General features: G+C 54.3%; 1 protein-coding gene across 2 annotated transcripts in view; it reads right to left on the bottom strand.

Moving 5' to 3' along the window:
- Window positions 1-10,844: 10,844 nt before the first annotated feature.
- ELP3 (elongator acetyltransferase complex subunit 3) overlaps window positions 10,845-12,569 on the bottom strand; it is a 153,791-nt gene continuing 152,066 nt past the window's right edge. For both annotated transcript variants that reach the window (XM_064146646.1, XM_064146647.1), the window contains exon 15: window positions 10,845-11,320. In XM_064146646.1, coding sequence (XP_064002716.1) covers window positions 11,244-11,320 — 77 coding nt within the window. In that variant the 3' untranslated portion in view covers window positions 10,845-11,243. The remainder of the gene's footprint in view (window positions 11,321-12,569) is intronic.

The following is a 12,569-nucleotide window of genomic DNA, read 5'->3' on the forward strand; positions in this document are numbered from 1 at the left end:
GTTTCTCTCTACAATTAAGCACTGCCTGAACTCAGCCATTTGCAGAATCCTCTGCTCATCCTCAACCCCAGCACATCGCAGCAGAGGGAGGAGGTCTTGTTTTCTTCTGCCTGTTAAATACATCATGGCTGGTAGTCTTCCAGCTGCCAGCAAGCAGGTTGTGAAGCTAAATACATCCCCAGGTCTGTTAATCACAAAGGCTAAGGGAGAGGCTCCGGATGCCTGTCAGCCAGCAGTTATCTGCAGGCAAGCAGCATGCAGATGAGGTGCCTGGGGGCGGCTCTCGTTCCAAGGGGGCACACGGGAGCTGCTTGCCTCATCTCGGCACAAGCTCTGCACAAGGTGTGGGTTAGGTGAGTGGACAGCTGGCTGAAGGATAGAGCTCAGAGGGCTGTCATCAGTGGTGCAGAGTTTAGATGGAGGCCTGTAGCTTGCAGTGTTCTTCGGGGCTCAGGACTATTCACCATCTTCATTAATCATAGAATCAGCCAGGTTGGAAGAGACCTCCAAGCTCAGCCAGGCCAACCTAGCACCCAGCCCTATCCAGTCAACCAGACCATGGCACTAAGTGCCTCAGCCAGGCTTGGCTTCAACACCTCCAGGCACAGCAACTCCACCACCTCCCTGGGCAGCCCATTCCAATGCCAATCACTCTCTCTGACAACAACTTCCTCCTCACATCCAGACTAGACCTCCCCTGCCACAACTTGACACTCTGTCCCCTTCTTCTCTTGCTGCTTGCCTGGCAGAAGAGCCCAACCCCACCTGGCTACAGCCTCCCTGCAGGGAACTGCAGACAGCAATGAGGTCTGCCCTGAGCCTCCTCTTCTGCAGGCTGCACACCCCCAGCTCCCTCAGCCTCTCCTCACAGGGCTGTGCTCCAGGCCCCTCACCAGCTTTGCTGAACTTCTCTGGACACCTTCCAGCACCTCAACATCTCTCTTGAATTGAGGAGCCCAGAACTGGACACAGTACTCAAGGTGTGGCCTGAGCAGTGCTGAGCACAGGGGCAGAAGAACCTCCCTTGTCCTGCTGCCCACACTGCTCCTGAGCCAGCCCAGGATGCCATTGGCTCTCCTGCCCACCTGGGCACACTGCTGCCTCATCTTCAGCTCCTATCTACCAGCACCCCCAGGTCCCTCCCTGCCTGGCTGCTCTCAGCCACTCTGTCCCCAGCCTGTAGTGCTGCTTGGGATTCTTGTGGCCAAAGTGCAGAACCCTGCCCTTGGCCTTGTTCAGTCTCATCCCATTGGCCTCTGCCCACCCATCCAGCCTGACCTGGCTGAGGGGACACTGTGGACTGTCAGCCAGTTTACTGATGAGGAAAAGCTGGGAAGAGTGGCTGCCCCCCCAGTCAGGCTGTGCTGCCATTTGGTGAGACCTGGACAAGCTGGAGAGTTGGACAGAGTAGAAGCTGATGAAGTTCAACAAGGGCAAGTGTAGAATCTTGCACCTGAGGAGAAACAGCTCCTTCCCCAAGGGCAGTTAGCTGCTGGAAAGGAGCTCTGAGGAGAAGAACCTGGGAGTGCTGGTGGACAACAAGCTCCCAGTGAGCCAGCAATGTCCCTTTGTGGTCCAGGTCTTCTGGGGTGCAGTGAGAAGAGTGTGTCCAGCAGGTCCAGGGAGATCCCTCTCCCCTGCTCCTATGCCCAAAGGAAGCCACATCTGAATTAACAGTTCCAGCTCTGGGCTCTCCAGAACTACTGGAGAGAGTCCAGTGGAGGGTACAAAGATGCTGAGGGGATTGGAGCATCTTTGTGATGAGAGACCTGGGGCTGTTTAGCCTGGAGAAGAGCAGCCTGAGAGGGGCATCTTCTCAATGCTGATCAACAGCTGAAGGGCAGGGTCAAGAGGATAGGGCCCAGACTCTTTTCAGTGGTGCCCAGGGATAATAAAGGGACAACAGGCACAAACTGGACCCCAGAAGGCTCCATCTGAAGATGAGGAAAAACTTGCCTGTGAGGGTGCTGGAGCTTTGACTCAGGCTGCCCAGGGAGGTTGTGCAGTCTTCTCTGTAGAGATTCCAAACCTGACTGGCTGTGATCCTGTGCAACCTGCTTCAGCATGAAGGCTGAACTAGCTGATCCCCAGAAGTCCCTTCCAACCTCCACTATGCTGGAATTCTGTAGCTCTGCCAACCTCTTCTTGAGGCTGGAGAAAGAGGAGGGTGGTGCTGGTGAGCCTGATTCATCAGTTTGAGCTGCTCCCTGTTCAGAGAAGGAATTTGATTTCTTCATGGCTGGAGAAGTCACAGAATCAGTCAGGGTTGGAAGGGACCACAAGGAGCAGCCAGTTCCAACCCCCCTGCCATGCCCAGGGACACCCTACCCTAGAGCAGGCTGCACACAGCCTCACACAGCCTGGCCTCAAACACCTCCAGCCATGGGGCCTCAACCACCTCCCTGGGCAACCCAGTCCAGCCTCTCACCACTCTCACGGTTGGCAGAGAGAGTGATTGGCATTGGAATGGGCTGCCCAGGGAGGTGGTGGAGTCTCTGTGCCTGGAGGTGTTGAAGCCAAGCCTGGCTGAGGCACTTAGTGCCATGGTCTGGCTGCTTGGCCAGGGCTGGGTGCTAGGTTGGAGTGGCTGAGCTTGGAGGTCTCTTCCAACCTGGCTGATTCTATGCAAGTAGATTCTTCTATAAAGAAGCCTCCCAGAAAGCCAGGGACAGGCTTTTTAGCAGGGCTTGTTATGATGGGGCAGGGGGTGACTGTTTTAAAGTAAAGGAAGGGAAAATTCACACTAGAGAGGAGGAAGAGGTTTTTTTTTGTGCTGGTAGTGGTGAGACTCTGGCCAAGGCTGCCCAGAGAGGTGGTAGAAGCCCCATCCCTGGAACCATTCCAGATCTGGTCAGATGAGGCTCTGAGCAACCTGCTCTACTTGAACATGTCCCTGCTCACTGCAGTGGGGTTGGACTAGGTGACCTCTGAAGGTCCATTCCAATGTAAACCATTCTGTGGTTCAGTGATTCTAAGATCAAAAACTAGACCCACACCCAGTCTGGGGGAGAATCACATAAGCAGCACCAGCAGGTCACTCAGCACCACAGCTCCAGGGCTTTTCAGTCTCTCCAGAGTGTAACGATGCAACTCCTTCCCTGGGCAGCCCACTCCAGGGCTTGACAAATCTGAATCTCCCCTGGCACAGCTTGAGGCCACTTCCTCTTGTCCTGTCACTTGCTACTTGGCAAGGATTGGAAGAGACCTCACAGATCATCAAGTCCAAGCCTTTACCACAGAGCTCAAGGCCAGACCATGGCACCAAGTGCCACGTCCAATCCTGCCTTGAACAGCTCCAGGGACAGCGACTCCACCACCTCCCCGGGCAGCCCATTCCAGTGTCCAATGACTCTCTCCCTTCAAGGAGTTGTAGAGCAAGAAGTTCTGCCCTCAGCCTCCTTTCCTCCAGGCTAAACAAGCCCAGTTCCCTCAGCTGCTCTTCTCCAAGACTTGTGCTTTAGACCTTTCACCAGTTCCATTGCCCTTCTCTGGACATGCTCCAGCAGCTCAATGTCCTTCTTGGAGCCAGGGTCCCAAAATCAAAGCCAGGATCTGAGGTGTGTGACATACCACAAGGCCACCCTGTGCCTCTGCAGCAAGCTGGCTGAGGCAGGGAAGGGAGCTCAGGGGAAGCAGGCAGCAGTGAATCAGTGCCAAGCCACTTCATCCCCCTTTGGAGAAGGACTTGAGGAGACCCCAAAGGTTTTGTGCTGCTGTTTACCTGAGGCCTGAGCTGTGCCACTCTGCTGTGCCTCTGGTTTTCTGAACCACCCAACTCTTTATTAGCCAGAGCTGATGAGCACAGCCAGCTCATGACTGCTGGATTTCTTAAAGCCAGGCTCCTTTCTGGCTCCTGCTTCTCCTGATTTAATTATCTCCTTTCCTCGCAGATTCCTTGAGCCCCTGGTGTGACTGCTTATTGCACCAGAGGCAGGAGGCAGCCCCTGCTGCTGCCACAGGAAGGATGAGAGTGGAGAAGACAAAAACTCTGAGCAGGCAGAAGGGGATTGATTCTTGAGAGAAGCTCAGATTCTCAGACCCCTCCACCCTATGTGGCATGGAACTTCTGCCACCTTTGGGTAACCTGAACCAGTGTCCCACCACCCTCAGTGTAAACCATTTCTACCTTCTCTCTAGTCTGAACCTCCCCTCTTTCAGTTTAAAACCATCACCTCTTGTCTTGTCACAACAGGCCCTGCTTGGAAGTCTGTCTCATAGGATCATAGGATGTTAGGGGTTGGGAGGGACCCAAAGAGATCATCGAGTCCAACCCCCTCCCTGCCAGAGCAGGACAATACAATCTAACACAGATCACAGAGGAGCACAGCCAGACAGGCCTTGAAAGGCTCCAGAGAAGGAGACTCTTTATTATCAGCCCCTTTAAATACTGAAAAGCCACAGTAAAGTCTTCCTGGAGCCTTCTCTTCTCCAGGCTGAACAGCCCCAACTCCCTCAGCCTGTCCACACAGCAGAGCAGTTCCAGCCCCTTCAGATCATTGTTGTGGCCCTCCCTGGATCTGATCCAACAGGGCCATGTCTCTCCTGCCCTGAGGACTCCAGAGCTGGACACAGCACTGCAGGTGTGGGGGTCTCACTGGTGTAGAGCAGAGCAGCAGGGCAGAATCTTCTCCTCTGGCTGCTGGCCACACTGCATGGGACACAGCCAGCCCAGGCTACAGCTGGCCTCTGTGCTGTGACTGCACAGCGCCAGCTCACGTCCAGCTTGTCACTCACCAATGGCAACAGGGATGGAACAGTGACATTTCAGCTTGCTCATCTTAGGCTTGACCATCTGAGTTTTTGAGGTATCCTTCAGCTTTCCATGCATTTCCAGCTCCTTGCTGCTGCAGGCTGCAGTAAAGACATCCATCTCCTGCAGCCAGCTCTTCTACCTTGTAGGAGCTACTGTTCAGTGCCACAGCTACTATGTTTGCCTGGTTCATCTTGCCTGACCCGGGTTGTGCAGTCACTCACACAGCTTCAAGGAGCAGGAACACTTCTACCCCCCCCCCAGGCAGTGAAGAAAGCACTGCACCAGAATGACCAACAGGCAAGAGAACCAGCTGGAGGTGTCCACGGCTATGCTTTCATTGTGGCTACAGCACAGGTGGTTGTGCAGGTGCTGTGGTGGACCTGGGTGGCTTCTGCTGCACAGCTATACAAGCAGGGTGATGCTCACTGGATAACACCAAGCTGGGACTGGGCACCAAAGCAGAGAGGACAGAAGGGCCTAGACATGCCTCAAAAATGTAGCTGTAGAATCACTTAGCTTGGAAGAGACCTTCTGAGATCACTGAGTCCAACCAGCAACCCAGAGCTGCCAAACCATGTTCCTCAGAACCACATCTACAGGGCTCTTCAATTCACAGTCTCACAGTATCATCAGGGTTGGAAGAGACCTCACAGATCATCAAGTCCAACCCTTTACCACAGAGCTCAAGGCCAGACCATGGCACCAAGTGCCACGTCCAGTCCTGCCTTGAACAGCTCCAGGGACGGCGACTCCACCACCTCCCCGGGCAGCCCATTCCAGTGTCCAATGACTCTCTCAGGGAAGACCTTTCTCCTCAGTTCCTCCAGGAGAGGTGACTCCACCACTGCCCTGGGCTTGGCAGCCCTTTGGGGGATGAAACTGTCCTTCATGTCTAACCTAAACCTCCCTTGGTGCAACTCGAGGCCTTTTCCTCTTGTTCTGTTGCTTGTTCCTTGGGAGAAGAGAGTGACCTCTGAGTTTGCTTCAGCCTCAATCCAGGGAGTTAGAGAAGGTGAGAAGGTCTCCTCTAAGCCTCCTGGGCAAAGCAGGGCTTCTTCCCATGCTATGGGGAAGTAAGCACCTGCTCTGCAGCCCTCGTGCTTGCAGCAGCAGCGAGCTGGCACTGCACTCATCACCCCAGCATCCCCAAAGCTGGGGCAGAAGATAAATTCTGAAGCAATGAGGAAAGGACATATAAATAGAAAGAGGAGAAATATTGGAGCTGGCAGAGCTTCATTTCACGTCAGGAAGCACAAGATTACAGCAATGAAATCACCCAGCTCCTGCCCCGAGCAGCTTATTACAGCTCAGGCTGCACCTGAGCTCCCTGGCACCCAGCACCCCTCGTGCCACAGCTTGGCCGCAGCCAGGGGCAGGTACCGAGCGTTAGCATCCCAAGAAGTTGGATCAGGAGAAATTCAAGAGGCCAAAATGCATGCAGAAATGAGCATGAGGCACCTGTGGGTTCTTGAAGTGGGGCTGTGTAAACCTGCTGAGGCATGACAAGGCTGGGTGCAAGATCCTACACCTGGGTAGGGGAACTCTGGCTCTCAGTGCGAGGTGGGGGTGAAGGGATGGAGAGCAGCCCTGTGGAGAAGGACCTGGGGCTGCTGATGGGTGAAAAGGTGCATGGGAGCTGTGTCCAGTTCTGGGCTCCTCAATTCAAGAGAGATGTTGAGGTGCTGGAAGGTGTCCAGAGAAGGGCAAGGAAGCTGGTGAGGGGCCTGGAGCACAGCCCTGTGAGGAGAGGCTGAGGGAGCTGGGGGTGTGCAGCCTGCAGAAGAGGAGGCTCAGGGCTGACCTCATTGCTGTCTACAACTGCCTGAGGGGTGGTTGTGGCCAGGAGGAGGTTGCTCTCTTCTCTCAGGTGGCCAGCACCAGAACGAGAGGACACAGCCTCAGGCTGTGCCAGGGGACATTTAGGCTGGAGGTGAGGAGAAAGTTCTTCACTGAGAGAGTCATTGGACACTGGAATGGGCTGCCCGGGGAGGTGGTGGAGTCGCCGTCCCTGGAGCTGTTCAAGGCAGGACTGGACGTGGCACTTGGTGCCATGGTCTGGCCTTGAGCTCTGTGGTAAAGGGTTGGCCTTGATGATCTGTGAGGTCTCTTCCAACCCTGATGATACTGTGATACTGTGTGATACTGTGAGTGGGTCCACAGGAGGCCACACAACTTGAGAGCTCTGGAGTCCCTCTTCTGTGAGAGGCTGAGAACTGGGGCTGCTCAACCTGGAGAAAAGGAGGTTCAGGAGAGACCTTCCAACTCTCTACAAGTCCTTGAAAGGAAGATGGAGCAAGGTGGGCATTGGTCTCTTGTCCCAAGGAACAAGACAAGAGGAACTGACCTCAACTTGTGCTGGGGGAGCTTTAGATTGGGCATGAGGAATGACCTTGTGGTGAAGGCTGTCAAGCCATGGAACAGGCTGTCCAGGGAGGCAGTGGTAAGAGTCACTGTGCCTGGAGGGACTGAAAAGCTGTGTAACTGTGGTGCTGAGGGAAATGATTTAGAGGTGACCTGGCAGTGCTGGGTTAGTTTTTGGACCTGATGATCTTAAAGGTCTTTTCCATCATAATTACCCAAGCTTTCAGAGTACTGCAAAACACCAGCTTACAGCCAGCTGGCACAGCCCTGAGCAGACCAGCAAGAAAACCTTCACTGGGCCAGTAAAAAGCCAACACAGCTCAGCCAAACTTACCCACAGCTGGCAAATTCTCTTGTACTAAAATTTACAGTGCTCAGCAATGCTTCCTCTGTCCCCCACAGAGCCCAGAGGGTGGTGGTGAATGGTGCCACATCCAGCTGGCAGCAGGCACCAGTGGTGTTCCCCAAGGATCAGTGCTGGGCCCAGTCCTGTTCAATATCTTTATTGATGATCTGGACCAGGGGATCGAGTCCTGCATCAGTAAGTTTGCAGATGACACCAAGCTAGGAGCAGCTGTGGAGCTGCTGGAGGGTAGGAGAGCCCTGCAGAGGGACCTGGCCAGGCTGCATGGGTGGGCAGAGGCCAATGGGATGAGACTGAAAAAGGCCAAGTGCAGGGTCCTACACTTTGGCCACAACAATCCCAAGCAGCACTACAGGATGGGGACAGAGTGGCTGAGAGGAGCCAGGCAGAGAGGGAGCTGGGGGTGCTGGGAGAGAGGAGCTGAACATGAGCCAGCAGTGTGGACAGGTGGGCAGCAGAGCCAATGGCATCCTGGCCTGGATCAGGAAGAGTGTGGCCAGCAGGACAAGGGAGGTTCTTCTGCCCCTGGACTCAGCACTGCTCAGGCCACCCCTTGAGTGCTGTGTCCAGTTCTGGGCTCCTCAATTCAAGAGAGATGTTGAGGTGCTGGAAGGTGTCCAGAGAAGGGCAAGGAAGCTGGTGAGGGGCCTGGAGCACAGCCCTGTGAGGAGAGGCTGAGGGAGCTGGGGGTGTGCTCCCTCACTGCCACTACTTCCTATTAAAGGAATGTAGCTCAAGGAGTGGCCACAAAGCTGCCAGCATCACCATGGGGAGGGTCTGCACAGCTCCTGCTCTCTCAGATTTCTCAAGATGTGACTTTGAGCTCCCTGATCTAGTGGAAGATGTCCCTGCCTCTGGTTTGGACATAGATGATCTTTAAGTTCTCTTCCAATCCAAACTACTCTGTAATTCTGTAAAGTTTCCTTTCACCAGACTTTGTGGCTTTGTTACTCTTTGTGCCCAGTGCAGCACTTGAAACACAAGCAGGCCTGAAAGCCCTTGGAGCAGCACTGGAGGGAAGTGTGGCTTTGCTTTTTCCTCCCAGCAGTTGTATCACAGAGTGCACTGCAGGGAATGATCTTGCCCTGACTTATGCCCAGGCAAGTTCAGACCCCAGGAGCCACAATAAAACCCAGGGAAAATTCACACACAGCCCTGCTAACACATCTCATCTCCAGCTCTCTCCAGGCAACTCTCACACACACCACTCAGAGAGACACACAAGTGTGAAGCCATGGCTCAGGACCTTCCTGGCCAGCAGACTGACAGAGGGGATTCTGTCACTTTGCTCTGCTCTGGTGTGACTTCGCTGGGTGTACTGCATCCAGCTCTGGAGCCACCAATACAGGAAGGATATGGACCTGACAGAGCAGGGGCACAAAAATGATGAGGAGGTTGGAGCACCTCTGCTACAGGGACAGGCTGAAGGAGCTGGCACGTTCAACCTGGAGAAGGCTCTGGAGAGACCTGATAGCAGCCTTCCAGTACCTGAAGGAAGCCAACAAGAAGGATGGAGTGAGTCTGTTGACAAAGGTCTGCTGTGAGAGGAGAAGGGGCAGTGGTTTGAAATTGGACACGTGCATAGAACCATAGAATCAGTCAGGGTTGGAAGGGACCACAAGGATCAGCCAGTTCCAACCCCCCTGCCATGGGCAGGGACACCCTACCCTAGAGCAGGCTGCCCACAGCCTCATGCAGCCTGGTGCAGATTCAGATTGGCTATGAGGAACAAGGTCTTTACCATGAGGGTGGTGGAACACTGGAACAGGCTGCCCAGGGAGGTGGCTGAGGTCCCATTCCTGAAGATACTCAAGGTAGGGCTCAGCAGGGCTCTGGGCAACCTGATCTAGTTGAGGATGTCCCTGTTTGCTGCAGGGTGGGTTGGACTAGATGACCTTTGGAGGTCACTTCCAACCCAGACCATTCTATGAACTCACTTCTCCTGGGCCATGCCAGCTGCCCCAGCAAGGCTTGCTCGTGCCTTGGCAGGGAGCATGGCTGCAGAGCCACCACTTGAGCTCCTCTGACCCCATCTCAAAGCCCAGTGGCACAGCAGACAGGGCCTACACCAGAAACAGGCACTGGAGGAACTCCCTGTCCCTGGTGGAAGTGACAGCTCAGGGAAACAGCAGAAAGGAGCTCTTCATCTGGCTGCACTTCCATCACAGCCACAAATCAATACATCACACTTCAAACCAGAGCCCAGCCTGTGCAGACAAGCCCAGTGAGTTCTGCAGCAGCTGAGCCAGTGCAGCATGAAATCACCCCCAGAAAGAGCAAATGGCAAGCTAAAAATACCACCCCCCAGAAAAAAAACAGTGCTATTGCTTTAGTTCTTGACAGAGCTGCTCGTAAACTCAAACCACAGTGGCCTTAGAGCAAGCCACCAGCCTGGCTGACCTTCCCTTGCTTAGCCAGAGGGCCTCACTCCCAGATTGCATGGAAGCAGTGAGGTTTTCTGGTCAGGACCTGAAAGCAAAGAAGCCCAACCCTGGGCTGTCAGAGCTGAGAACGTCAGAGTGATTCATAACTCTGTCAGCAGCAGCACAACACCACAGTTGGTGGAAAATTTCAAGGGTTCCACACAGAAATGTTACCCCTCTGAACCTGTCCCTTTTCAGCTCCCCTGCTTTTGTGGTACCAGGAGCTTACCATGCTCCACTTACCAGCGCCTCGGAGGGGAGAAAACAACGGCTGCGAGGCACCAGACCCTCCGTGCAGGGCAAGGGGCTCCAGCAGCCAGGGGGGGTGGTTTTCACCGTTCAGCCTTCCAGAGCTGGGCAGCAGCGTGTGCCCTAGCTAACAGCAGCTGCACTGGCAGGCGGTGTGGGGCTGCCCAGCGAGGAGGTGCTGGGTCTGTGCCGCCCAGAGCCAGCCGCTGCTCTGCCGCCCGTGCGTCAGCAGACGTCAGTGCGGTCCTGGCCGCTGACCCTGCCAGTCGCTGGTCAGGAGCAGCAATAGATCACACTGGCAGAGTCCTATTTACTGCGTGGTGCTTCCTCCCAGAGCTGCTCCTCCTCCCACTTAACCAGAGAATCCCATGGTGGTGGGGCTGGGAAGGGAGCTCTGGGACTCAGCCAGTCCAACTGCCTCACTATAGCAGAGTCAGCCGGGGCAGGCTGCCCAGGATGGCATCCAGGCAGGTTTGGAATCTCTCCAAAGAGGAGGAATCCACAACCTCTCTGGGCAGCCTGTGCCAGTGTTCTATCAACCTCACAGCAAAGAAGTTTTCCCTTATGTTTAGGTGGAGCCTCCTGGGTTCAAATTTGTGCCCACTGTCACCAGGCACCAATGAAGAGTCTGGAGCCATTCTCTTGCCCCCCCCGCCCCCCCTTGAGACACTGATCAGCACTGACAACAAATACAGACAGAGAAAGAATTAATTCATGTTGCAGGATGACCCACACAGCTTCAGTGATGACCAAAAGCCTGCTGACTGGCATCATAGATACAACAAACGTTTTTCCCACTTGGCTGTTGGACAGAGTCTCCACATTCAAAGCTTTCAGTTCAGCTGCACTTCAGCCCTCTATTGTCATGCTTAGCTAGGTAACAAGAGACAGGAAATGTTCCCCAGCCCTTCCTGGAGCAATGGGCCTATCCCAGAACAGCACTCCCCAGTGGAGATGCCCTATTTGCTGCCATGGGCAAGTCCTCGGCAGTTGGCAAGCTTTGGTTTGCAGCTTACATCTGTCATCTTGAGATTTCTTTCCAGGATGAATCTCCCCTTCCAGCAGCTGGTGGAGGGGAGGACCTCCTGGGGCATCAGTCCAGCTTTTTCACCATGTAAGGCCCTTCCAGCTCATAGCCAATTTTCCTGTAGTAGTTCCTGGTGCCAACACCTGTGAGAAGAAGGACAAAGAGTTTGAATTTAGCGTGGAGAAGGCAGGGCTGGGCAGGAAAGCCACTTGCATGGATGAGGAAAGAAGCTCAGCCTCTGAATCACAGAATTGTTTTGGCTAGAAAAGACCTTTTAAGGTCATTGAGTCCAACCATTACCTAACTCTACCAAGTCTGGTGCTAAACCTGGTGTCCCTCAACACCTCACATGTGCACCTTTTAAACACCTGCAGGGGTGGGGATTCAACCTGAGAAGAGCACATCCTCTTCCAGTGTTTGGTAAGCCCTTCAGTGAAGAAGTTCCTTGTTATGTCCCAGTTAAACCTCCCCTGGTGCAGCTTCAGACCATTTGCTCTCATCCTTGTCACCTGTTCCTTGGGAGAAGAGGCCAACACCCACCTCTCTCTCCAACCTTCTTTCAGTGAATTGTCAAGAACAAAGTCCCCCCTGAGCTTCCTTTTCTCCAGGCTGAACAACCCCACTGCCATTGGAATGGGCTGCCCAGGGAGGTGGTGGAGCTGCTGTCCCTGGAGGTGTTGAAGCCAAGCCTGGCTGAGGCACTTAGTGCCATGGTCTGGTTGCTTGGCTAGGGCTGGGTGCTAGGTTGGACTGGCTGAGCTTGGAGCTCTCTTCCAACCTGGTTGATTCTATGATCTCCCTCAGCTGCTCCTCACCAGACTCACTCTAGACCCTTCACCAGCTCTGCTGCCCTTCTCTGGACATGCTCCAGCACCTCAATGTCTTTCCCATAGTGAGAGCCACAAAACTGAATCCTCAGTGCCAGGGCTCCTCGGCTGCCTTGCTGGAGCAGGGGTGTTTACTCATTAGCACTGGGGCTAATTACAGTGTTTCTAGGAAGGAGGAGACAGGAACACAGCTGCTCTTTTTAATGCTGAATCATGCAGCCCATCCTTTGTCCTGAGAAAGGCCAGGAGCTGCCAGGGAGAGGAATCAAGGTGGGAACAACGCTGAAACGTGAGTCAAGAGTTCAGCATAGCCCAGGTAGAACAAAACCCAAAGACAGGCTCTTGAGGGGAGGCAGCCCAGCTGCAGGCAGCATTACCAGGAACTGAAGGGCTCTAAAACTGGACAAACTGTCCAATGTCTCCTCGAAATGAGCTCAGCTCCACTTCAGAGACGAGAGGGCTCCCTCGGCAGCTGCAATCCAATTGTCCTTGTTGAAAGAGACAGCTCCCAGCGCCTCGGCTCTCCAGCAGCCTCTTCCCTCCTTCCTCTCTTAACGAGATCCCT

This window comes from Pogoniulus pusillus, chromosome 7 (assembly GCF_015220805.1).
Source record: "Pogoniulus pusillus isolate bPogPus1 chromosome 7, bPogPus1.pri, whole genome shotgun sequence".
NCBI lineage: Eukaryota > Metazoa > Chordata > Aves > Piciformes > Lybiidae > Pogoniulus > Pogoniulus pusillus.